Below are 27,259 nucleotides of genomic sequence, written 5' to 3' on the forward strand. Positions count from 1 at the left end.
AGGTCTCGTCCTTCCAATACATATGGTGTCTTGGTTAGAGTGTTTTACTGGACCCAGGCAGACCAGGGTTCAAATCCCCACTCACTCATGAAGCTCACTGGGTTACCTTAGGCCAGTCACTGTCTCTCAGTCTCCCAGCCTGACAGGGTTGTTGTGTGACTGAAATGGGATATAATGATAAGCATGTGTACCACCTTGGAGGAGAGGTGGGATATAAATAAATGAAATAATTAAAGGTGTTATTGAGCAGTTCTTAAATCTCTGCAGAACAAGAATCAGATTGCTGTAAGTATAGGAAAACACTTTAAAGATTTCACATTGAACCACACTGACATCATAAGCCTTTTCCTACACAAAGGGGCAACAAGAACTCCTGGATTATATTACTTTAGTCTACTGGTGAGACCCCAACGAGGCTGTCCAACGAGGCCTTACAAATAGCGGAGGAGAGGAGGCAAGCAAAATGCAAGGGAGATAGGGAAAGATACAGGAAACTGAATGCAGATTTCCAAAAAATAGCAAGGAGAGACAAGAGGGTCTTCTTAAATGAGCAATGCAAAGAAATAGAGGAAAACAATAGAATGGGGAAAACCAGAGATCTGTTCAAGAAAATTGGAGATATGAAAGGAACATTTCGTACAAAGATTACCATAATAAAGGACAAAAGTGGTAAGGACCTAACAGAAGCAGAAGACATCAAGAAGAGGTGGCAAGAATACACAGATGAATTATACCAGAAAGATATGGAGGTCTCGTACACCCCAGGTAGTTGACCTTGAGCCAGACATCTTGGAGAGTGAAGTCAAATGGGCCTTAGAAAGTGTTGCTAATAACAAGGCCAGTGGAAGTGATGATATTCCATCTGAACTATTTAAAATTTTAAAAGATGCTGCTGTTAAGGTGCTACACCCAATATGCCAGCAAGTTTGGAAAACTCAGCAATGGCCAGAGGATTGGAGAAGATCAGTCTACATCCCAATTCCAAAGAAGGGCAGTGCCAAAGAATGCTCCAACTACCGCACAATTGCGCTCATTTCACACGCTAGCAAGGTTATGCTTAAAATTCTACAAGGCAGGCTTAGGCAGTATGTGGACCGAGAACTCCCAGAAGTGCAAGCTGGATTTCGAAGGGGCAGAGGAACCAGAGACCAAATAGCAAACATGCGCTGGATTATGGAGAAAGCTAGAGAGTTCCAGAGTTCTACTTCTGCTTCATTGACTATGCAAAAGCCTTTGACTGTGTCGACCACAGCAAACTATGGCAAGTTCTTAAAGAAATGGGAGTGCCTGATCACCTCATCTGTCTCCTGAGAAATCTCTATGTGGGACAAGAAGCTACAGTTAGAACTGGATATGGAACAACTGATTGGTTCAAAATTGGGAAAGGAGTACGACAAGGTTGTATATTGTCTCCCTGCTTATTTAACTTATATGCAGAATTCATCATGCGAAAGGCTGGACTAGATGAATCCCAAACCGGAATTAAGATTGCCGGAAGAAATATCAACAACCTCAGATATGCAGATGACACAACCTTGATGGCAGAAAGTGAGGAGGAATTAAAGAACCTTTTAATGAGGGTGAAAGAGGAGAGCGCAAAATATGGTCTGAAGCTCAACATCAAAAAAACCAAGATCATGACCACTGGTCCCATCACCTCCTGGCAAATAGAAGGGGAAGAAATGGAGGCAGTGAGAGATTTTACTTTCTTGGGCTCCTTGATCACTGCAGATGGTGACAGCAGTCACGAAATTAAAAGACGCCTGCTTCTTGGGAGAAAAGCAATGACAAACCTAGACAGCATCTTAAAAAGCAGAGACATCACCTTGCCTACAAAGGTCCGTATAGTTAAAGCTATGGTTTCCCCAGTAGTGATGTATGGAAGTGAGAGCTGGACCATAAAGAAGGCTGATCGCCGAAGAATTGATGCTTTTGAATTATGGTGCTGGAGGAGACTCTTGAGAGTCCCATGGACTGCTAGAAGATCAAACCTATCCATTCTTAAGGAAATCAGCCCTGAGTGCTCACTGGAAGGACAGATCGTGAAGCTGAGGCTCCAATACTTTGGCCACCTCATGAGAAGAGAAGAATCATTGGAAAAGACCCTGATGTTGGGAAAGATTGAGGGCACTAGGAGAAGGGGACGACAGAGGACGAGATGGTTGGACAGTGTTCTCGAAGCTACCAACATGAGTTTGACCAAACTGCAGGAGGCAGTGGAAGACAGGAGTGCCTGACGTGCTATGGTCCATGGGGTCACGAAGAGTCGGACATGACTAAACAACAACAACAACACTGGTGAGATTGTTATACGACTGACGCTCCCTCGTATGAAAAACCTCTTTCCTCCTGGCATGCTAGGTATTTGGGGGGGGGGGTTAAGCCCCAAAATTTCCTACTCATGGGGAAATGTTCAAATGTGTGACCAGCTTCCAACCACCTGCACCTGCAGTGTGATGTGATACGTATAACCCAGGAACAGTTTCACCCTCTCAGCCTCTGTGTGTGGGAGCTAGGCTCTTGATAGGTGTGTGAAATCTTTTTGCTGAAAACCTGCAAGGTCTGTCAATCCCAGACCCTTCCATTACAAAGACAGCAGATGCACTTAAAGTTATGAAGCCCAGAGTAAGCAAATCTAAAATGTTTAATCTATTATTAATCAGACAGTTGCTGAAATGATAGGGCTCTGGGGGACTTGAGAAAGACATCAATATTTATGGGCTCGTTAGCAAATGTTTCTCTCTCGTTTTTCTATTTATCTTTAAAGAGGCAGCAGGAGTATGAGGGATGTTTATGTTTTATGTCATTACATAAGGAGGCAATGTCATGTTTGGGGACAGGAAGATTCAGTACAAGGTTCTGAATATTAATCACAGAAATCAAGTGCTGGAGCTGGTATCAAGTCTTCATAGTCTTGTAACCAAGTACTTGAGCATTTCTAAAGGCATCAGGATATAGCCAAATCAGAAAGTTGAAAGGCGGACTTTGAAAAACAATTCAGTATCCACAAGTGTGCATAGAACTAAAGATCAGGTGATCTCTGGCTTACAAGTAGAATCACAGAGTTGTAGAGTTGGAAGAGACCATGAGGGTCATCTAGTCCAACCCCCAGCAATGCAGGAATCTTTTGCCCAGCATGGGGCTGGAACCCTGAGTTTAAGAGTATCATGATCTACTGACTGAGCTATCTCAGGATTACATAGCAGAAAGGAGTCCAAGCAACCCCTTAAGACTGGATATCCTCTAGAGATGCCTGCCCTATTGTTGGTGAATGCTGGCTCCATAAACTAGGTTGGGTGGGGTGATGGTGGTTTAGACCCACTTTGAGCATCTGAATGAAATCACCAGATTGCGCTACAATATTTTTATCCCACTTGATTGCTCTATAATATATTTATCCTGCTTTTCATCAGACCAGATTTCAGAATGCTATACAGCATAAAACAGCTATAAAGAAACACAAAGAAAGCGGCAGATAAAATTTAATGCACATTGAAACTTGCTTTGTTAAAATGTTACAATTAACATTTTATATTATAATACTATTAACATGCTTCAGTAATGTAAGTGTTGGAGCCACTTCAAAGTGATTGATGGCTTTAAAGGTAAGATCCAGGCACTCAAATTGAACCAGGTAGTGAACAGGCAACCAATGAAACCCTTTTAATATGGATGAACAAGGCTGCACCTGCCAAAATTCTGAGATGAATTCTTTACTAAATGAAGCTTCTAAGCTACTTTAAAGCCACTTATTAGTGTTCTGCCAAAATTTTCTCCTGCGTTTTTCAACCATTCTCAATCAATTAATGAGAAAATTTATCAAAGGGGAGAGAAAATTATGTAATGTTATCATAGTTTGGGTGCCAGATCTTGATACGCTTAGCTTACTTTCTAGGTGGCCAAGAAGTGTTTGTGTCTTTTCTTTCATTCCTCAAATCATCTCTTCAGTGTATGTGTTCTGCAGCCTACCTGGGTGTCTGTGCTTCCTGAAAGCCCCATGATGCTCTTGGTTGGACTTTTCTGTAAGTACAGTAGGTAGGGATGCCACCTATTGGCCTCTGTTCATTTTTTTCAGCCAAGTCTTACTTTTAAAGAAATCAGTGAAGATTAGGGATGAAAAATGCATCCCTTAAAACCACTGACTGCATTGGTCTCAGATGCTCAGTAGCCACCTCCCAAGCTTAATACACATCAATGAAAACCTAGGGAAAGAGGTGGTTCTTCCTATGGGTCTTTCTGAGATCAGGAACTGCAGGCAGCTTGGGAGGCTGCAGAGCCCTGGATAAATATTTAATGGAAGGAAAAGCACACATGTCTATGGACACCTCACAATAATAGAGCGCACTCAGTCCACACCTACCTGTATAACAAAAATCAAAAGAAAGCCTGAAGCATGCTGTGAAAGAGGAAGAAAAACAGAGGCCTCTTTTGCTTGTGAAGGAAACTTCTGAGATATTAGAGGATGGATTTTGCGACAGCACTACAGAGACACTTTGCTGTAATCTAGTCAGAAGTTTAATACAGCATAGGTCACCATGACCACACTTTCTGGAGCTATCGACCATAGTTGGTAAAGGCAGTCCATTGAGTGATTGCCTGGATCTCTGGTGACAGTGATGGCTAACTTGTGGCCACCCATATGTCACTGAACTACAACTATTAGCTCCAGGCAACATGGTCATTGGTCAGTGATGATGGGAGTTGCAGTCCAACAGCAACTTTGAGGCCCACAGGTTACCTACCCAAGCTGTTAACCTGCTCAGGGGGAGTTCGGCCTTGTCCAGAATTGATAGAACACCCTCTCCCTGATCATAAGAACCTGAACACCCCCATTGTGTCAGGATTATTGCCCACACTAATCATATAAGAGAAATACATAGTTTTGTGTGGCAGGACCAGGTATGCAGCACAAAGTGGTACCCAGTGATGAAAAAGAGTTCAGTTGTCCCCACTCTGCCAATTCTCATGCAAATCTCAGAAACATATTATTATTATTATTATTATTATTATTATTATTATTATTATTATTATTTTAAAAAAGCCAAAATAGGCATGGTCTTTCTTTCCAAAGACACGTTCTGCTTGAAAAGAAACATTACTGTGGGAAAGTATGTAGACCAATAAAACATTTCTAACTCTCTCATCTCCCTGAAGATTTCAAATTGTTTCCCTGAGTTTGTAAAGTATTTCTGGAAAGCTGAGCATGGCACCAAGCAGAGACCTATTGTTTACAGATTTCATTAGCTTGCTACTACTGTGGCTGCTCACACAGTGTCTGGGCTGCAGGACATCAAGAATGCATTCGGCTCTGTTTAGCTTACAAAGTGGTTTCTGACCCCTGGGCATAGAAGTCTATTGTTTGCCAGTTGAGTCATTTGCTGATGTTGCATCCCTTGAGGCCTTCTGCTGATATTGTTTTATGCTGTCTAATGTTCCTTGTTCTCTTAGTCATCTATTCCAGTTTCTTCACCTATGCTAATATTGTATATAATGGCTTCACGCCCACGTCTGCACAATGTGATTTGCCTCAGAACCTATATAGAGAACTGTTTTCCCAAACTCCACAGCTGGAAGGTAGCAACACAATATCTTCATAGCGAGTTGCAGCTAAGTATATGGAAGCGCAGAGGCGTAGCAAGGCCAGGCAGTACCCGGTGTGAATTTTTTTTGTCACCCTCCTCCCATTGATGGCTTGGGGTAGGCTTGGGAGTCATGGGCGGGCAGCACGCCGAATGTAATCCCCGAGTGCGCTGCCCGCCCGCGACTCCTAAGCCTCCCCCGAACTGTCAAAATGAAGGCAAAGTGGCACAGCTCCCCCCTTCCCCCCGACGGCTCGGAGTAGGCTAGGGAGTTGCGGCCACCGAATGTCACCCCCCCTCAGCGATGACACCCGGGGCAGTCCGCACCCCCACACCCCCTTTCTTACACCTCTGTGGAAGCAGGCATGCTCATAAACACTGGTCTTGTAATAGTCTGCTTATGTTGTCTCTGCCCCTTTGAAAAAGCAAAAAGGACTATATGTGAGGCCAGTCCTAGACCAAATGACACCTGCTCCATTTGTCGAAAACCTTGCTTTTTATTGTATTTTGATGCATGATTGATCCCTGTTGTTTAAGAGGAGACATTTGCAAATGGGAATCTGCAAATCTGTACTTAATCATGCTATGTGAACAGTTTGTACTGTTTGTTTCAGCTGCTGAGTGGGTCCTTGAGTACATGGTCCATGACAGGCTCCTCCCGAGCTCTGCGCTCCCTGAGTCTGGCACCCTAGGCAGTCGCCTTTGTCACATGCCCGTAAATCCAGTCCTCGGTATGTCAGAACTGATCTTTGGGAAGAGAGACTGGTATGCGTATTCTAAACCAAGAGTGTGGTTGTTTGTCGCTGTGGAGGGAAAGCCGGCCGTATCTGAAAGCAGAGGGGAAGCATTACTGTGACACATTTAGGGCTGCTGCATGAAACACACTGAGATGGCTGGCACAGTAAATGGGGATCTTTTGTATGTGCATGTCATGCAGCAAGAGGCATTACAATGCCTGTCGCTGAGTGGGAAGGATTATTGCACCTGTGACAGTCTGAGAAGGATTACCATGCCTATGATATGGGGAGAGGGATTACAGCACCTTTGATATAGCAGCGCGGTTTACTCCGCATATGGAAAGGCAGAGATATGCAGAGTGAGGGAAGTTCTTTATGTGAAGGACAGTAAGAGCTTTTTAGCAGCTTTCCCACTTCTTTACATATGAGAATTTCCGGGAGTTGCAAGTTGACTGGGAAAAAATTACTTTTTATTTTTGACATTCCCCTCAGGTATCTATCCTCTTCCTTTAGTATTAAATATATTCATCTTCTTATTTATACTTCTTTTCTCAGTACTCAAATGTGTGGTAAAACATAGCTGTGGATCATTATGTGCAGGCATTACATCAGAGAGGAATGAGGGTTATTCCAGGGCATTTCCCCCCCTTCATTCACTCTCCCTTACCTCCCCAAGACATAAATGGTTGTCATAGAAATCAGGGAGGAGTTCTTGAGAGGAATTTCTTAAATTCCTCCTCAACAGTTGCCTCTTACCTCCTGTGGAGTAATTCCTGCAGTAGTCTGAAGCAATCGGCAAAGCAATCTCGTCTGGCTTCACATATAGCAACACATATTTTCATGTTCTGAAGAAGAGAGGTGTGATTGCAGGAGATGGAGGTGAGCATTCCAAAGGAAAAGACAGTGCTGTTGTCCATGGCAAACAAAACAGAGTATGGGCTGCATACTTACTTAATGTCTTTAGTAAAAACTAAAATAAAAATCTGGCAAATACCAGGAGTATGCTCCTGGGAAGGGAGGAATGGAAGCAGAATGGATTCATGGAATTGTATATGGAAAAGCAAATCTCTCTGTGATCTTGTGGCAGATCTGCCCTTGGCTGCCCCTTAGCTGCCCAGTAATTCTACTTCATAAAAAAGCTTAATTCAACCAGTTTTCCTTTTTTAAAAAACAAGCCTTTCTCCTTGATTTCCCACCATATCGTGAATTCTCTGGTCTCTCCCTGTGAGTCACTAAAGAAGGAACGTTCTCTTCTGACCTTTTTCCTTCTGCTAACCTTAAATTGCTGGCTGCTCTATGTATTGATGAGTAGAAGCAGTATTTTTTACAGCTCACCCATTTCTCTCATCTTCTCTGACTTCTCATATCAGTGACTCCCCTTTTTAAGGAGGGAAACCAGAAACCCTTGTTAAAACATGCTTTATTATTTTGCCATCTCTGGAACTCCCAGGGACCTAAGTCCCCTTCATGTGCTATGGTAGATATACATATTAAGGAGGCCCACACATGGAAAGGTCTAGCAGCAGCTTCCAATATTGCACTGTTTCCTTGGTCCCATCCACAATTAGGTGTGGGACTATGGACATCTGAAGAGGGGAAGTCTATGTTCATTAACTTCAGGTAGACTTCCATAAGACCTAGAATACTGTACAACTGGTGTTTCAGCTCCCATGGAAATCTACATCTCTATGTGAACACTAGGGGCAGAACCAGGGCAGATGCACAATGTTAGAGTGGGGCCAGCAATATGGGCCCAATGGCTTTTTCCATACATCAAACATCTAAAAGCAACTGACTTGTAGAAAAGGTGCTAAATCCCAGACTATTCTAGAAGTAGGCCTGTACAAGCAAACCTGCTTGACTGATCATGCTCAGACAGAGCTAAAAGGAAAAAGAGGACAGTACCATTTCATGACACTAACCGTTTCAAAGCAGTAACATTGGGAGTGAATAACTAGACCCTGTTTACAGAAATGATAGGAGGCTTGGAGACCACCTTTATGCCAATAAAGAGGGATTTTTTCTTCTGTGGAATAATATTTGTGAGAAATATATTGTCATAATTGGGGGGGGGTCCTTTTTAGGATCTTAGAAAGAACGGCCTTGTCCTAACATTTGTGGCCACTCAGAGTGTCACCAATTTCAGAGAGGGGAAAGCTTCTCAGTAGACCTCTTGAAACTGGTGTAAAGTCCAATAATACAGTTTAGGAAAATGTTACTTAAGAATAATTTTGAATAGTTTTGGCCCATAGTGAATACATTTCTTCTATGCAGTGGGCATTTTGCCTCTATTTCATGAACACAGTCCTGAATATATCATCTGTGTGGTGCCAAGCATACTTCCAGGGCTTGGCAAGTGTCTCCAACAATGTTGTCAGAGTTGACATGCTGTGAAACGGATATGAGAACTTGCCTCAGGGCCATTGTGAGGTCCCATATACCACTGGAACAGATGCTGCTGCAGTTGACTGAAAAATCTCACCCGCCCTGCCACACACACACAGTCCCTTCTATTATACATAGATGCAAATTGATGTTTAAGCAGCTGCAACATGCAGGCTATTTTTTGACCACGTAGCAAAATTTCTTAGCTCATTTGCACAGCTCACTTATACCCCATAAACGGCCACACAAATGCTGTCTCAGTAAGTAGAAGACATTTGTTCAAACATTTAGAAGCCTGCTGGGAATCCTTGGTTCAGTTTCTTTGCCTCTAGATGTAGGCTCTCACAATCACCACTGCACATTTAGATCAACATTCTTATATTATTTGAAGGCACAAAGGCCTAGCCAACCTTTTCATCCCATGTTGCAACCCCAACAAAAACTGCCCCCAAACAGCTATTTAGTACATGGGGGATGTGGTTCGGTTCATGCTAGTAAGAGCTTCCCTCCCCTGTCAAATAGAGTTTTGGGGTGGATTTTCATCAGGACCCCCAAATGCAGGCACCATGTTGCTGCCACTCAGATGCATCGCAAAAGCCACTTATCGTCTGTCCCCTCGCCGGCAGAAGCTGCCAATCACCCGCCCGAATGCCACAGCGACAGCAAATCAACACCAGCCCTTGCCGCAGTCACCAATAACATACCCAACAGCCGCTGACAATCTCTGGCTCGCAGCAGCAACCAACCCAACGTTCCCCCCCCCAATGCATTATCGGTGTATAAGACGAGTCCCAATTTTTAACATACTTTTAAATTAAAAAAACCTTGTCTTATCAGCCATTTCTGGGGGAAAGGAAACTTTAAAAATGGAAGTTCTGCTGGCAGCCACTGCTTTGCCTCATCCAAAGCACCCCCTTAATAGCAGCATCTGAGGTGTTTTGGGTGGAGGTAATGGCAGTTACCAGGAGCAGCCACAGAAGTCTGCTTTGCCCCTGCTGAAAACAGGTAAGCTTCTCCACTTCTCCATGGTACAAATGAGGAACAAAGGGATTATCCATGAGAGTCCTCAGTGAAACTCTCCCACTTACCAGTCCTTTCCCAGCCATTCTGCATTTGTTTTGAAAAAAATTGCAATTGAACCAAATGGGCCCCTTTCAAGTCCCATGTTTCATTTATTCTACTGTAAATACACCAACAGAAAATGCTATTAATAGCAGTGGACCGGCCACAGGCCATTCATTTTAGGTCACACAGGTGTCCCATGCTTAGATCCATCTTTTCACAAGCAAATAGAATTTCAAGGCCTTGCCCATTTTTATTGAGATTTTGATCTAAGTAAGGGCCCAAGTTCTTTGGCTCCCAGTACGTTTCCGAGCACAATTCAAAGTGTTGGTGCTGACCTTTAAAGCCCTAAATGGCCTCGGTCCAATATACCTGAAGGAGCGTCTCCACCTCAATCATTCTGCCCAGACACTGAGGTCCAGCACCGAGGGCCTTCTGGCAGTTCCCTCGTTGCAAGAAGCCAAGTTGCAGGGAACTAGGCAGAGGGCCTTCTCGGTGGTGGCGCCTGCCCTGTGGAACGCCCTCCCAACAGATGTCAAAAAGGAAAACAACTACCAGACTTTTAGAAGACATCTGAAGGCAGCCCTGTTCAGGGAGGCTTTTAATGTTTAATATATTATTGTGTTTTATTCTTCTCTTGGAAGCTGCCCAGAGTGGCTGGGGAGACCTGGCCAGATGGGCGGGGTATAAATAATAAATTATTATTATTATTATTATTATTGTTGTTGTTGTTGTTGTTGTTGTTGTTGTTGTTGTTATTGTTATTTGGATAAGTGATTTATTTGTTTCTTACATTTTGTATCCTGATCTTTCTGAAGTGAGCTGACAACAACAACCCTGTTACCACTCTCTGCTCTAGCAACAGGCCAAGAACAAACTAAAACTAAAAATAATGATAAAAAGGCCCAGTTCTTGTTAAAGCAATAACTCAAAATGTGCTCAGAGACCTATTTGAAGACCTTACCTATGCAAGAGTGTAGGTAAAATGAATTGTCAGCATTTAGAAGATTGACAGATCAATCCTGTTCTCAAAGACTTTCAAGGACAGTCTCCATAAAGATTGCATTCCATTTGAATTAATTTTATTCAGAAAAATATCCCCTGGATGTAGGACAAATCATTTCCCCCAACTATTTTGAAGTTTTTAATTAAGTTTTTAATAATTGAAATGCATTAGATGTTGGGGTTTTTTCATGCATGCCCATATAAATCTGTGAGTGTTGGTTCAGTATTTCCCACCTAGCTTTCAATGGAATATCAGCCGGATTATTTGATCGTTCAGATATCAATTTTTTTTTCAGAAGTGGAATTAGGCTAGTAATTAATGGCATTTCCATGGACACAACAGAACAGATCGAAGATGAGCCCATGAAACAAACATGTTGTTGTTGTTTAGTCGTTTAGTCGTGTCCGACTCTTCGTGACCCCATGGACCAGAGCACGCCAGGCACTCCTGTCTTCCACTGCCTCCCGCAGTTTGGTCAAACTCATGTTCGTAGCTTCAAGAACACTGTCCAACCATCTTGTCCTCTGACGTCCCCTTCTCCTAGTGCCCTCAATCTTTCCCAACATCAGGGTCTTTTCCAGGGAGTCTTCTCTTCTCATGAGGTGGCCAAAGTATTGGAGCCTCAGCTTCAGGATCTGTCCTTCCAGTGAGCACTCATTGCTGATTTCCTTCAAAATGGAAACAAACATAGCAGCAAACAAAATAGTAGTTTGGTCCTTAGTGATATGCACTTAAAGGTAGGTGTGCTTTAAACTGCCTAGGAACATGTTGTTGTTGTTTAGTCGTTTAGTCGTGTCCGACTCTTCGTGACCCCACGGACCATAGCACGCCAGGCACTCCTGTCTTCCACTGCCTCCCGCAGTTTGGTCAAACTCATGTTCGTAGCTCCCTGTCCTTCCAGGGAGCACTCAGGGCTGATTTCCTTAAGAATGGATAGGTTTGATCTTCTTGCAGTCCATAGGAACATGTACTAGGGACTAAATAAGTCTTATCCAACTTATTGGGATTTTGTTTAAGCACCATGCTGCACGTCTATCGATCCCATAATCTCACAACTCTTCTGGAATATGTAGATTACATAGTACTTGAGATGTTAAGGCTGCAATCCTATCAGCCCCTGGAAGGACATCCCAGGACTATAGGTGATGTTGGATCTCTCTCTCCCTGATGTCCAAGCTTATTTTTTTGACAAGGGTCATGAGTGGGTAAAAACAGGCAGAGGAAGGGCATGCAGTGGGTGCGAGCCGCCCCGGGTGTCATCCCTGAGGGGGGTGTGACATTGCCATGCCACCCCTCTGGGATGCTCATCCCGTCCCTGTGGCTCTGGGTGCTAGAGCATGTGCGCCGCTCCGGGTGCTAGAGCAGCTAGCTCCACCTCTGCGTAGATGATGGTGACCTGAGAACAGTGGCTATCCATTTTATTTTATTCATTTGAAAAATTATAATCTCTTCCTTCATGAAATATAACAAGGCAGCTTACAACATATAACATGCAATAACACCACTCTATGAATACGCATTAAACATAATTGAAAACATCAGTAGATACTGGTTGGTTTGAAGACAAAATTGCATTGTGGTGCCCTGTCTGAACCCTGAGGTTTTCAGGAAGATGGCAGGAATGGTTCCTGCTGAAACTCAACAGGTAGGGAGTTCCATGGGCAGGTCAGAGTTCCACATGGGGAATCACCGGAAGTGCCCTATCAGGGGATCTCAGTGAGTATAAGTGATCAGGGATTCAGGTGCTCTGGGTCCAAGTTGTTTAGGGTTTTGTGAATTAAGATGAGAACCTTGAACCTGATAGCAAATTGGCAATCGCTACAGTTTTCTCAGCCATGGAATAACAAATCGGCAGTAATCTCCTATTGTGAGCAGTGGGTCCACTGCATTCTGCATTAGTTGCACCTTCCAGATGCATGTAAAGCATGTCACCCCTGGCTTCTGGATTCCCCACCCCACCCCCATAGGGTTGCCATGTGTCCTCTTTTCCCAGGACACACCCTCCTTTTCAGGGGTAACATTGGAGACAAATTGCATTTATTTGCTTTGAATGGCCGTCATAGCGTCCTCTTTTTTGCTCTTCAAAATACGGCAACCCTACCCATGAAGCACTCCTTTGGGTCTACAGACCCAATTCACAAATGCAATCTACGGCGAAAGCCTCTTTCTTCACGTCGAATCCTTTCCTGGATCAGGCCAAAAGTGTCTGGTAGCATTTTACGCTTGGCTTACTTAAGCCCTGAGAAAACCTTTACAATGCTGCATTCATATTTGCGCTACACTTCTTGCGATATGCAGTGATGGATCTGTAAATTATAGCAATGAATCATTTCCTGAAGCTCTCCTAGCATGTTAGATTTTGCCTGAGGAATCAATCCTGCCAAGATGAACACCCATGTGGAACAGTACTTTCTGAGACAGCTTCCACTGACTTTGTTGACAGAACAGGAATGTGAGAGAAGAAATCTGGGTTTCTAGTGATGGATTATAATACTGGGAGGAAAATAACAAATCCTTCGCCCAAAAGAATCATCTGTGGAAATATTTCTGTAGAAAAAAAAGTTGTTGGGAACACCAAGCAACAAATCTATATTTCCTACTTACTCACATCCATACATAGCTGTGTGAATGTGTGCTTTGGGGGGGGGGAGTTTATTATTATTAATTTTCTGGGGAACCAGTGGGTGGCCCCTCTTGAAAAGGTTTAGCCCAGGAAAAAGGTCCCTTCCCTTCAGCCTGCTCCTGGGTTCTAACCCTGTGTTGTGAGGCTCCAGCAGTCATTTCCGGCACCCCCACTCAGCCTCTCTTGTTCATAGCTGCTTGTGTTCGCATTGTGTTTCACGTAATTTCAATGTGTCTGTGGGTAGTGTTTGGCCACCAGGTAACAGGTCCGGGAAAGGGTTCTTTCTGTAGCGTTCTCTCATAGCGACGCTGGAGGATATACTGTTATAACATCTAACTATTACAACTTTTTTTCTGGCACGAGAGAGGCTGCAGGGGCGAAATGACCTCGCTACATTTCAAGCCGCTAAAGTATACATGGCCTAGTACAATTTAGAAGCAGCCAAGCACACTGAAAGCAAGCCAGTGTGTGGTGGGTTAGACCCCCAATGTGATAAATCAGTCCTTCTAATGGCCGTTTGCAAGCAAAAGAGGAAAACTTGGCATGCCTGTGAGTCCCTGTTTGGCTTGATGCAACACAATTGTACCTGTTTTCATCTGTCAAGAACTGCAAGGCATGATTAATGCCACTGCTCAGGCTGGGTTTTGACAGTGTCTGAGTATGAAATATCGAGGGCTCCTAAGCTATTAAAAAAGAAGGGAAGAAGAAAAATCCACCACCTTCCTCTACACTACAAACGGCTGCCAACACCAAGGAATATTGATTATGCAAAACCTTCCCGGGGAAATGGAGAGAACACCCCTGTCTTAGAACATCAAAGCTTTCACGTTGCAACCTGTAACAAGTTCAGAAACAACCCATTTACAAAGCCTTCATCAAAAGGGAACCTTGCGCCGGAGATAGTCGCAGCCTTTTATGTCTCACAGAACTGCCACAAATGACTGTTAAGGGAAATCTTCAGCACTAAACTGTGTGTGCATGTGTAGGGAACCCAAGTTGTTAGTGACAATATCGTTCCTGCTCTTGCATTTTGTTCCTGCTCCCTACTTCCTCAGAGATCAATCAAGAAAATGGCTCCCAAATGGAGGGGGCTGAGGGGTGAAACATGTGTGGGCTGATGGCAAATTGGAAAGGGGTTGGAGTCTCCTACTCCCTTGAGCTTTTCCTTCCTTCATTTTGCTATGACCTCCCTCCATCCTTCCTTATACTCATTTTGTGGATTTTTGCTAGTCCCCTCTTAGAAAGGACTCAGTAGGAATTTCAGGGAGGGGTGGATTTCTTGATTGGACATTGGGATCCCACTCCATACTGCCGAGAATAAAGTTAATAGGAATTCTGGGGAGTGCCATGGCTTAGTTGCTGTTGGAGCATTAAGACTGGGCAGGTTGGGGACAGACGCTTTAGGAAAACTGAGACATTGTTGTATTATGAATACCCTTTAGGGATCTGCCAGTGTTGTCTGCATAGTGCCCTTCAGCCCTGACATGTGCAATTGGGGTAAATGCTGGACAACTGGGTCTGTGTGTGTGCATTTAGTTTATACTCAAGGTTCACATATAATAATAATAATTTATTATTACTGTAAGGGGGAGGGCTTATAGGGAACAGCCCCCCCCAAAAAAAATCAGGTCCAGTTCCTCTCAGAGCAGTAACTCCAGTAGCGGATCAGATTACAGGAGTTAGGAAGCAGAGAGGGAGGGACAAGGCTCTAGCAGCGTCAAAGAGCCTTAACACCGAGTAGAGAGGGAGGCAGCTGGGGAGGAAATGACGGGAGAGCAGTCAGAAGGACGGCCCTTCCCCCCTACGCCTGAATTGAGGCGCATGGCACCCCGTAGGACAAGAGGGAGGCGCTTTGGGGTTCCCAAGCTGTTATGTTGGGCGCGAAACAGAAAGAAGCCACTGCGAGGTTCTGACTCAGACTAAGCAGACATGTTTTCCAGACACTTTGCACTGTAAATAGAATGCACAATAAAAAAACACCTTAAAGACAAGCAGGTGTGGAGCGTCGTTACTCAAGAGTAGCTGCAAGAACCTCTGACAATTACATAGCAAGGAGGGAGTTGTTTCCTCCCCATTCTTTGTTGGGGAGCCACAGCCTGCTACACTATCACATGCTCAGGGGTCTGAAGGGATGTGTCCCTACTGTAGTTAGATAAAAATCCTAACCTACCATACTTTTGGGCTTCAGTTATTTTGGTTTGCAGTTCCTTCAATGTGTCATTTTAATAAATAAGGCCATTGGGTGGGATTCAACTAAATTGTTGCATGCATGGGAGGACTATTTGTGTAACACGGCTTTCCCCCCTCTTTCCCCCACCCCCTAAATCTGCTCTGGAGAGTCAGGGGAAACCTGTGAACAGGGTTTTTTTTGGGGGGGGGTCACACAGGAAGGGAAATCTCATTGCACGAGCGGACCTTGCTCTGTGTACGCAAGCCCTACTTAGTGCTATGTTGAATTTCAACCTTCATATCAATGTTTGGTTTCATGAGACTTCTTTGTGGGTGTGGGGGCAAATTATATTCATTCCCAGGAAGTCCTGCTGTTATATAATGGATGTGACCTCTGATGCTCTTTTTACTTAATTGGAGAGCTGTCTCATGCAGTAATAGGTTACAGCAATATAACAAACGCTAGAAATGTGTGGGCTATTGTCCATTCTTTAAACAAAAAATGGTGCTTGTAACTTTAAAGAAGTTTTCTTTAATATTTAGGAGTGACATCCCAGGCTGATTGGTTACAGCTGGGGATGAAAATAAAACAGGAAGTTGCAGGTCGCACTTGCCAGCATGAGGAAAGAGTACCCACAGGCTGTGAGTTTATACCATGGTGGAAAGATGCATGTAAATAGCTTTTACAGCCAGTGTGGTGTAGTGGTTAAGAGCGGTAGACTCTAATCTGGGGAACCAGGTTCGTGTCTCCGCTCCTCCACATGCAGCTGCTGGGTGACCTTGGGCTAGTCACACTTCTCTGAAGTCTCTCAGCCCCACTCACCTCACAGAGTGTTTGTTGTGGGGGAGGAAGGGAAAGGAGAATGTTAGCCGCTTTGAGACTCCTTTGGGTAGTGATAAAGTGGGATATCAAATCCAAACTACTACTACTACTACTACTACTACTACTACTACTACTCTTCTTCTTCTTCTTCTTCTTCTTCTTCTTCTTCTTCTTCTTCTTCTTCTTCTTCTTCTTCTTCTTCTTCTTCTTCTTCTTCTTCTTCTTCTTCTTCTTCTTCTTCTTCTTCTTCTTCTTCTTCTTCTTCTTCTTCTTCTTCTTCTTCTTCTTCTTCTTCTTCTTCTTCTTCTTCTTCTTCTTCTTCTTCTTCTTCTTCTTCTTCTTCTTCTTCTTCTTCTTCTTCTTCTTTGTATATAGTTGCAACTAAAATGCTTGTGGACCAGCCAAGAAATAAAGTAACTCTTGACTGAGTATTTTGCCCAAGGTTGAGCAGTTCCTGCTTCCATCACAGGCTCCATAACATAAAGCTGTGACACTAATGATACAATGGTACTTTACCAATCATAACATGTATTTTCAACCTGGGTGTCCCTTAAAGTAGCCAGTTGTTCACATGGATATGATCTGTCAAAACATACAGCATTGGTCCTTTCCACATGATTGATATCCCGAGATACTAAATGCTTGAGAAGGAATGGAATTGTGCCTGTTGTTTCCGGTGGTTGTGGTTGTTCTGCCCCCAACTTGATAGGGAGACAGACACTAGCAGCCAATATGCCAACACTCAGCTTCCCCGCCCTAAACTATTGCACTGCTTTGTATTAACCAGCTGGTTGGAGCCCAGCCTTCCACTTGTTTGGGAAAGTGATAATTAACTCATAGAAAACTAATAAGGGAGATGGGTGAATCGCTCTATTTATGGTCATTTTTGCAGGTGTTCAATAATATCCCATTCAGTTGGTGAATTGATCTGTTGTTGTTTCAAATCACACTAAAAATTTGCAGTCAGTTGTATTTTTAAATATGCATTTTAAAACATATTGGGAGCTATCCAGTGTGAGTCATATTCAGAGCAGACCCACTGAATCAATGTCCTTAAAAGTTCTTTAATTTTAATGAGTCTGTACTTAGTGGATATCACCCATTTCCTGTAAAAAAAAAAAACCTTTCTAAATACGTTTTCTCTCAAAAATACACATTTTAAAATGTATTTTGATATTCTATTTTATTTTAAGCCAGGGACAGCATTCAGGAAGTGTGAAAGCCAGGAGATAACTAAATTTGAATCAGTGGCGGAGCTTCATGCCACCGGGGGCGGAGAGCAGGCGTACTGCCCCCAGGGACGTGGCACATGTTTTGGGGGTGTGGTGCGCCGTGCACAGGACCAGGGTGTGCGTTTGGGGACAGGGGCGCGTTTTGGGGGCAGGGCGCACGGCACACTGGGGCAGAGCCGCCGGGGCGCGCATTTTGGGGGTGGGCGGGCAGCCATGATGGCGCCCCTGGGATCGTGCTGCCCGCGGCGCTGCGCCCCCACCGCCCCTATCTTCCTATGCTACTGATTTGAATATGAGTGTTAGTCCAGGAAAGTGGGTTCCCCTTCCTGTTGGGTGGGGTCGTTTAGATGACTAGGGCTGCAATTGTTGGATGTGAGTTGTTGGGAAGATTTGTATGTTGCAATATTGGGGACAGCCCAATGGCTTTATATTCCTTGCTCGCAGCATGGGCTTTCTCTTTCCCCTTTGCTGCGAGCTTTGGATCACCCACCCACCCTCCCTTTAATTAGGCTGTTGCGTTTGATCTTGCTATGCCTGTCATGGGGTTGTCTGCTTTTGGGGCAGGGGCCTGGTAGGAATCTTGCCATTTGGCTGATTGGCTGGTGCCACTTGGTTTTCGCCTACTGCGTAGCAATTCGTCACACCTTGTAAGGTTGCGGTTAGGCATTAGGTTAATAAATTGGTTGGTGGAGGGATCAAGATTGGTTGTGCCAGTCCCTCCAATGCTGTTGGTTGGTGGAGAGGCCAGGATTGGCTGTGCCGGCCCCTCCAATGCTGTTGCTGCACGGGTGAATTCCATTAAAGGAATCCAGGGGCTCGACATGCTTTCGTCCGTACCCCCGACAAGGGCCTAGGGAGCATTTGGCGAAGAGGCGAAGGGCCAGCCTTCCGGCTCCATTCTCTCCCCCCAAAACGCTTTCCCCACACTGACTTCAGGAAGTGGGGAAGTCAGTTGGGGAAGTCAGTTAGTTCTGTCTGAGACAGATCTATGTAATGGAACCAATGCCTAAGCAACCACTTACATTTTGTATTTAAATAAAGTTGTGGCCAAAATTATGCCAAAAACCTTAAACTTAATTTCTGTGTGAAGTGTGATTTATTGGGGGGTGTACTGGGGACCTCTACACACAAGCCAATTTGTCCTGGAATTTACCAAATTGAATTCCTCAAGCACCAGTATTTAAAAAATTGATAGCCTTTACCTATCGCATGTGACTATTCCTAAAGGTTTCAACACAGTGATCCCATGGAGCACACTATGCTTTCATTGTTTTATTATGTGTCATTAGACCTTATTCTTTTTATTGTATATTAGGTTTTGCCCTAATGTTTTGAAGTGACGCTCATCTTAGCTCTGCTCACATCCGTTTTTTCCCCACAAGAAAGCAAAGACATTTGAGGACATCTCGGAGTTCTCCTTTGCTTTAATTTCTAGGCTGACAGGAAGACATTTCCTGTCTGCAGCAGAAAGGAGCATTTTGGGAAGGGATGGAGTGGGCCATACCCTGATGAAATTCCCATGAACAGCTTGAGCGTAGGAGGAGTCTTTCAAGAGGAATCCATATGCTGCTTCCGTCTTTGCTTCAATTAGTCTCCACATGAGTACATTACAAGAATTGAAGGCAAGTAACTGAAGCATTACAGATAGAGATGGGGGTCATCATTTGAGAGAGGATGGTTGGAAATGTGAAAAAACCCTCCCACCCAAATAGGGTGACTCCAGTTTGAAGGAGTCATGGGCTTTCTAACCCTCAAGTTTGAACCCCATTATTCATTCAGGGGCTTTGATACAGTTATTGTCACTGCACTTCAGAAAAGATATTGCAGCAATGTTGAAGGTGGAATTTGGCAAGTTCATGGTGACTAAGATTTATCAATGGCCCCTGTATTCATTCATTCATTCATTTTCTTTATATGCCAGTTTTCCACACACACACAAAACGTGCTCAAGGTGGCTTACAACGAAGAAAACATGGATGCTTTTCAAACAAACGCTGCATAAACAAATTCATAGTAACAATTTTGTAAGATAGCTGTGAGGGACAGGGGATATCGCGAAGTCCCTCCCCTCCTGAGTTCAAGCCAATCCCCGAGCACAGGGGAAAGCAGAGAGAGTTCCGATTCCAGTGGGGGAGCAGGAAGTCGTGTCCGAGGCTCAGGCAAGGTAGAGGAGCCAGGGTCCCAGGTGGGACAGGAAGGGGCGAATAAGGGGGGGAGACCCATCCCCCCAACTCCGGAATTACGCAGAAAGAGGAGGGGAAAGAGGATGGGTCTGCCAAAGCTTTTGTGTTGGAGAAAGACGCGCCAAAAGCCATTCGGAGGTTCTGAAACCGACTGACCACATCACTCCGTGTAAATAGCAATGACTTCAGCACTGTAAATACGCAGCACCAATAAAAGAATAAAATGCAGAGCTGCGTAGCATCGTTACTCTGAAGTAGCCCACTCCGGCCACTGTGACAGCAACCTCCGAATGCTTTTTGGGCTACTTTGGAGTTGCCGGGATGAGCGTGTCAGAGGCGGAGAGATGGCGGCAGATCGCGGAGCAAGCCCAGCAAGAACTGCAGCAGCTGTCGCTGCAGGCGCAGGGGGAATTGAAGGCAGCGAAAGAAGAGACTAAGAAGGTCCAGGACGACCGGCTACAACTTGCGGAACAGGTGAGAGCGCTACAGGAAAGAGAGCAGGAATTAAGGGCGGTGGCGGTAGACCTCCAAAACAAGCTGGATGCAGAGAAAAACAAGGCGGGAGGGGCACCCCAAGTCCAAGTGCTGCCAGGAAGGAGAGCCGGGACGCTAGTAAGCAAGTTCAATGGAGACCCGAGGGAATATCAGGGCTTTGAGACTGAGTTTGTGTATGCTCTTGAGCTGCACCACGATGAGTTCCCTGATGATGAGCACAGGGTAGCGTTTATTGTGGAGCACCTTACCGGGGCAGCCAGGGAGTGGCTAAGACCGTTAATCGCAACAAAGAATCCTTGCATGAAGAATGTCAAACTATTTCTAGTTACAGGTAGGTAGCCGTGTTGGTCTGGATCGAAGTAAAATAAAAAAATTCCTTCAGTAGCACCTTAAAGACCAACTAAGTTTTTATTTTGGTATGAGCTTTCGTGTGCATGCACTGAAGAAGTGTGCATGCACACGAAAGCTCATACCAAAATAAAAACTTAGTTGGTCTTTAAGGTGCTACTGAAGAAACTATTTCTAGAAGGTTTGAAAACTATGTATTCGTCCGATAGTCATATGGACCAGACTAAGGAGGAACTTCATAATTTACGCCAAGGAAATATGACAGTTCGCGCGTATTGGGCGAAATTCACCATGCTGGTGCACAGATTGGGGTGGGAACTAGAGTCACCCCCAATGCAAGCGGCGTTCTACTTGGGGTTGCATGAGGAGGTGAAGGATGAGCTCTCGAGAGGTCCAAAGCCCAGTAATATGGATCAGCTGAGCAAAGCGGCTCTGGCGGTGGGGGTGAGACAGGAATCCCGGTGGAGCGACAAGCAAGCAACGCGCGCAAAGCGGGCTTGGTTCCCACGGTCGCAGGAGAAGCCACTCCCCCAACAACCCTTTCAAGCCACGCCTGGGGCCAGTCAGGACCAGGAACCCATGCAGATTGATAGCGCGCGCGCGCGCGGGCTTTTCAAACCCCAGCGGCGCCAAGACGCAAGGAGGGAAGGGGTGGGAATTGCTTTCTCTGCAACTCCCCCCAGCATCTCGTCAGAGACTGCCCACATCGCAGGGAGTGGCAAGGAAAGGCGGGAACGGTTGTGCCCTCCCCCACTGACGCAGCACCACAGCAGGGAAACGAGACAGCCTGGCTGCAGGAGACAAGGGGCAGCAGCCAGGCACAGTCAGCAGACAACAGCCCCAGCCCACCCACCCGCACAGAGAGGAGCAGAGCCAGCCCACCCCTCCCAGAGCAGGAGTGGTTCTAGAAGTGACGCTCACGCTCCCAAATGGCTATCCCCTGACGGTCCTCGCCCTAATTGACAGTGGGGCGTCAGCGAACTTCTTCTCGAGAAACTTTGCAGAAGAGCACCAGATCCAGCTTCTGCAGCTGGATTTTCCCCTGCACGTGGCAACCATTGACGGCAGAGAGCTGCTGGGAGGGGCCATCACTCATCAAACCCCCCCCATGAGAATGACAGTGGGAAGGCACTCAGAGACACTGGCATTCAACGTCACCACCATCTCAGACCCCCCCATCGTCTTGGGCATGAGCTGGCTGGTGCGCCACGACCCCTCCATCAGTTGGCACCAGAGATGCATCACGTTTGGGTCGGACTTTTGTCTGGAACATTGCATGCAGCACCAACCAGGGGAGGGGCCTCCGATAGCCACGGTGGCCACCATGCACGTCAAAGGGGGTGAGGCGATACCCAAGCCGTACTGGGACTTGCAGGAGGTCTTCAGCGAAGCGGAGTCCGACCACCTACCCCCACACAGGCCTTTTGACTGCCAGATCAACCTGGTGCCGGGGGCAACTATACCCCCAGCCAAGCTGTACGCCATGTCAGACCAGGAACTGGAGGATCTGCGCGCTTTCATCGACAAGAACCTCAAGCGGGGGTTCATCAGAGAAAGCAAGGCAGCAGGGGGCAGCCCGGTCTTCTGGGTGGACAAGAAAGACACGCAACAGCGCCGTCTTGTGGTGGATTTTAGACGGCTGAATTCAGTGACAGAGCCAGTGGCTTTCCCCATGCCCAGAGTGGATGATCTCCTGACAGCGGCACGCAGGGGCAAGATTTTCACCAAGCTAGACCTGAGGGGGGCGTACAACTTGATCAGGATCCGGGAAGGCGATGAATGGAAAACCACGATGTTCACGCCTCTGGGCTCTTTTGAATATCTGGTGATGCCCTTCGGGTTGCAAGGGGGCTCAGCATGCTTCCAGGCCTTCATGCACCACGTCCTGGGGTCCCTCCTCTTCAGGAAATGCTTGGTCTTCCTGGATGACATCCTTATCTATTCCGATGACCCAGTGCAGCATGTGAAAGATGTCAGGGAGGTGTTGCAGCGCCTGAAGGAGAACCACCTGTATGTGAAGCTGGAGAAGTGCAAGTTTCACACCAAGGAGGTGGACTTCCTGGGCTACAAGCTGTCAGACAAGGGGCTGGCGATGGACAAGGACAAGGTGCAGGCCATCCTGGACTGGCACAGCCCCAGGACGCGCAAAGATGCCCAACGCCTACTAGGCTTCGCCAACTTCTACAGGAAGTTCATCAAGAACTTCTCTCGCGTTACGGCTCCCATCACTGACTGCCTGAGAGGCAAGCAGAAGTTCAGGTGGACACCAGAGGCGCAAGCAGCGTTTGAAAGCCTCAAGAGGGTGTTCGCCTCAGACCAGAACCTGTTCCACGTGGTTCAGGACGCGCCCCTACGCGTGGAGAGAGATGCTTCTGATAAAGCTGTGGGCGCCATTTTGTTGCAACTGGACGCCAACAGAGAGTGGAGACCCTGTGCCTTCTTCTCCAGGAAGTTGACCCAGCCAGAGCGAAACTACACGGTGTTTGATCGGGAACTTCTTGCGATCCACGCTGCGTTCCAGCACTGGAGACACTTCCTGGTGGGCGCCAAGCACCCCATCCAGGTGTGCACAGACCACAAGAACCTGGAGTTCTGGAGAACTGCCAGGGTGCTCAACCAGCGGCAGATACGGTGGGCAGAGTTCTTCTCGAACTTCAACTTCTCCATACACTACATCCCGGGAGAGCAGAATGTCAGGGCGGATGCCCTCTCCCGCAAGCCAGAGTACATGGAGGAGGAGGCGCCACCGGCACCCAGGCACATTTCCCCCCCGTCAGCATGGTCCTGCGGAGCAGCAGTGGTGAGCGAGGCAGAACTCACAGCACTGACGGCAGCGGATGAATTTGCCAACCGCATCTTCAGATAACTGAGAGGGGGGGGAGCAGGCAAAAGACTTTGCAGAACGCAGGGGGCTGCTTTTCTACAAGGGTGCACTGTACCTGCCCACCACCCAGCTTAGACGTACGGTCCTCAAGCAGATGCACGACAACCCAACGGCGGGTCATTTTGGGAGGGACAAAACCACTCACCTAGTCATGAGACACTTCTGGTGGCCAGGGGTGCGGGAAGATGTTCGAGACTATGTACGGGGCTGTGACACCTGCCAGCGGGCAAAGGTGGTCAGAGCAGCGCCACCGGGATTGCTGGAGCCCTTAGCCACGCCACACAGGCCGTGGGAAGTGGTGTCCATGGACTTCATCACAGATCTGCCTTCTTCCAGGGGCAAGACCGCAGTGTTGGTGGTGGTGGACCTCATGTCCAAAATGTGCCACTTTATACCGTGTGCCAGGGCGGTCTCTGCAGAAGAGACAGCCAAACTGTTTGTGGATCACGTATTCAGACTGCATGGATTACCTTTAAGGGTTATTTCGGATCGTGGCCGCCAATTTGTTTCCAGGTTCTGGCGGCGGCTCATGAACCTCCTGCAGGTGGAGGTCAGCTTGTCGACGGCTAGACACCCGCAGACCAATGGACAGGCGGAGAGGGTCAACGCCATTCTGCAGCAGTACCTGAGATGCTACGTCAGCCAGCGGCAAACGGACTGGGTGGATCGCCTGCCACTGGCAGAATTTGCCTACAACAATGCGGTGCACGTCTCCACAGGGGTGTCGCCCTTTAAGGCCAATTACGGGCGCGACCTCAGATCTTTCCCAGAGAGGGAGGGGGAGGAGGAGGAGGAGGGCCCACAGGCTGAGGATTGGGCAGAGGAACTGGAGACGGTGCACCAGCAGCTCAGAGAACACTTGGAGAGAGCCAAGGAAGCGTACAAGAAGGGGGCAGATCGCCACAGGCGACCGGGGGAGGTCATTAGGGTGGGGGACAAAGTTTGGTTGTCCTCGGAGGGCCTTCCCATCAGAGGGCGGTGCAAAAAGCTGGCGCCCAGAAGGTTGGGCCCCTTCACGGTCACGCAACAGGTCAACCCGGTGGCATACAGGCTGGCACTGCCAGAGGACATGAGGGTGCACCCAGTGTTTCATAGATCGCTGCTGTCGCCGTACAGAGAAAGCAGCAGGCTCCGAGGCAGCAAACAAACCCCTGAGGGAGGGGGGGAGAGGGAAGGCAGGGAGCAACTCAATGAGGCCACGGCCATCCTGGATTCAAGGTGGGGGGTGGGGGGACTGGAGTACCTCATGGCATGGGAGGATGCTCCACCGTCCCAGAATGAATGGGTCCCAGCCACTCAGATACAGGAGGAATTCCTGGCAGAAGAATTTCACGCCCTCTTTCCCCATAGACCCAAGCCCTGGCACATGGAAAGGGAGGGGGAGGGGGAGGAAGCACGGGAGAGCAGTTCACCATGGCGCTGGGAAGCGGAGTTTGAGGAACCAGAGGATGAGGTATGGGTGTCACCGAGATCCACCCAGTCAGAGGAAGGAGCAGATTGGCAGAACATTTTTACCCCCACCAGCTCTGACGCCACGGACTTTTTGGGATTCCCGTCCTCCCAGGCGGAAGGGGGGGGGCTCGCAGGACTGGGGGGAGGTGTTCACACCAACGGGCTCGGAAAGCACTGAGTTCTTAGGCTTCCAGTCGTCACCGACACCTGGGGGGGACCTGGGGAGGGGTGAAGGAGAGCTTGGGAGGGGGGTGGATGTGAGGGACAGGGGATATCGCGAAGTCCCTCCCCTCCTGAGTTCAAGCCAATCCCCGAGCACAGGGGAAAGCAGAGAGAGTTCCGATTCCAGTGGGGGAGCAGGAAGTCGTGTCCGAGGCTCAGGCAAGGTAGAGGAGCCAGGGTCCCAGGTGGGACAGGAAGGGGCGAATAAGGGGGGGAGACCCATCCCCCCAACTCCGGAATTACGCAGAAAGAGGAGGGGAAAGAGGATGGGTCTGCCAAAGCTTTTGTGTTGGAGAAAGACGCGCCAAAAGCCATTCGGAGGTTCTGAAACCGACTGACCACATCACTCCGTGTAAATAGCAATGACTTCAGCACTGTAAATACGCAGCACCAATAAAAGAATAAAATGCAGAGCTGCGTAGCGTCGTTACTCTGAAGTAGCCCACTCCGGCCACTGTGACAATAGCAAAACAACAGCAAATATACTAACCTAACAAAAAAACCACATTTCAATACTATAAATGTAACAAGACTACTAAAACAACATGCAGCATCCAAAAGCAAAAGTAATACGGGAGCTTCACAGTTTCACCTTAGTCCTAGACACACTCGTCCCATTATGTTGCTCACAGTCCTGCAGCCACTTGCAAGGCTAACAAGGACAAGGGGTGGGGTAGCTGGAAACACCCCTCCCATCATATATAGTACTTCCTGGATAACTGTTAGCAGAGGCACTTGAATAAACCAGGAGGAGTCCAGGGAGAAAATCCTGGCATGCTTTAATCAACAAAAGAGTAAAATAGTAGACAACTTAACCAGAAAGAAACAGAGGGACTGTGTGTTTTTGACAGGCCTTGTTGAACTCAGGGAAAGATTCAACTAAAGCACCCACAAGTAAACTCTATTGCAGCTGGACAGCCTTGTGGAGTGTTTGTTACCTCACTAAAGATCATCCCATGCATCCCCTTGGCTTACTGACAGCAGAGTTATTAAATTACACAATGAATTATATCTGCTGTTGCAGTTTCTACAAGAATATGAATGGGAGAGCTATTGCATTCAGGTCCTGCTCATAGGCTTACCATAAGCATCAGGTGGGCCCTAACGTTTAGGCCCTAACATTTTAGTTGTAGGCCCTAACGTTTTAGTTGGATCCAGCCAGTCTTTTTTAAAAATAAAAAAATAAATAAGCTCTTCCATCTGCTTCACCTGCTGCCAGTTCCTGGCAAGCAAAACACTCTGATTATTGGTTACCATTAAGGAGAGGCCACAGGGGGCCTCTTCTGTACACATGGGAGACTTCTGCTGTCTGCTACCTCCCCTTCCCCAAGGTGAGGTGTTTTTTCCCTTGGAAAAGGAGGGTGGCATAGTGGCAGGGAAGAGGATGGGTTGCCCGTGGGATTTTTAAGCTGAGCACTTGAAGCATCCCTCAAGGTTTATGGGAATGATCAATATGAATGTTCAAAATCCTGTTTTATTTTTTTAAGGTTATCAGAAGGGGGAAAAGAAGCATTACTGACACATAGTAGAGGCTTGGATAGAAAACCAGCCATTCTGTTCTAGATATCTACAACCAGTGCTTTTTCCCCCTATACAAAGAGGTGCCAGTACTCACCAAAAACACCTCCCTTGTTCTCTTACAGTGGCACCCACCTGAGAGTTGCCGGAACTGAGTTCTGGCTTTAAAAGGCCCTATCACCATAATCTTTTAAAATAATATTTGCAAAGAACAAAGACTCCATGAATCATTGTTAATATGTTGTGGGCTGCACTTGTCCCCTCTTTATAGTCCATTTTTAAACACACAGGCAAACAAACAAACACAAAACTATTATGCACATGATGTGGTCAGATTAGGTGTATCAAAATTTACAGCCAAGAAAGAAAATCTTACATTTAAATGTCATATGGCCATTAGCAATAACCACACTTTAATATTCATATATATGCCTCTCGAGACTTGAGATGTGGAAACATCGGAGGGTAAAGCAATCATTTTTCTATTGACAGAAGAGATGGGCTAGAGAGACGTTAATGTATAGTTTGCATATGGTATATA

At 46.6% G+C, this 27,259-nt stretch overlaps 1 protein-coding gene across 6 annotated transcripts in view; it reads left to right on the forward strand.

Annotated features, from left to right (window-relative positions):
• GRIA1 (glutamate ionotropic receptor AMPA type subunit 1) overlaps positions 1-27,259 on the forward strand; it is a 210,813-nt gene that overhangs the window by 70,588 nt on the left and 112,966 nt on the right. The window contains exon 1 of one of the 6 annotated variants that reach the window (XM_088662031.1): positions 7,078-7,195. The exons of 4 other annotated variants lie outside the window; for them this stretch is intronic. Coding sequence is in view for 1 of the 2 variants with exons in the window: in XM_088662030.1 (XP_088518156.1) it covers positions 16,140-16,203 (64 nt within the window). In the remaining variant the exon portion in view is untranslated. Of the gene's footprint in view, positions 1-7,077; positions 7,196-16,131; positions 16,204-27,259 lie in introns of those variants that run through there. One more of the 6 variants, XM_088662030.1, reaches the window with a different exon arrangement.

Source organism: Zootoca vivipara, chromosome 2 (assembly GCF_965207765.1).
Source record: "Zootoca vivipara chromosome 2, rZooViv2.hap1.1, whole genome shotgun sequence".
NCBI lineage: Eukaryota > Metazoa > Chordata > Lepidosauria > Squamata > Lacertidae > Zootoca > Zootoca vivipara.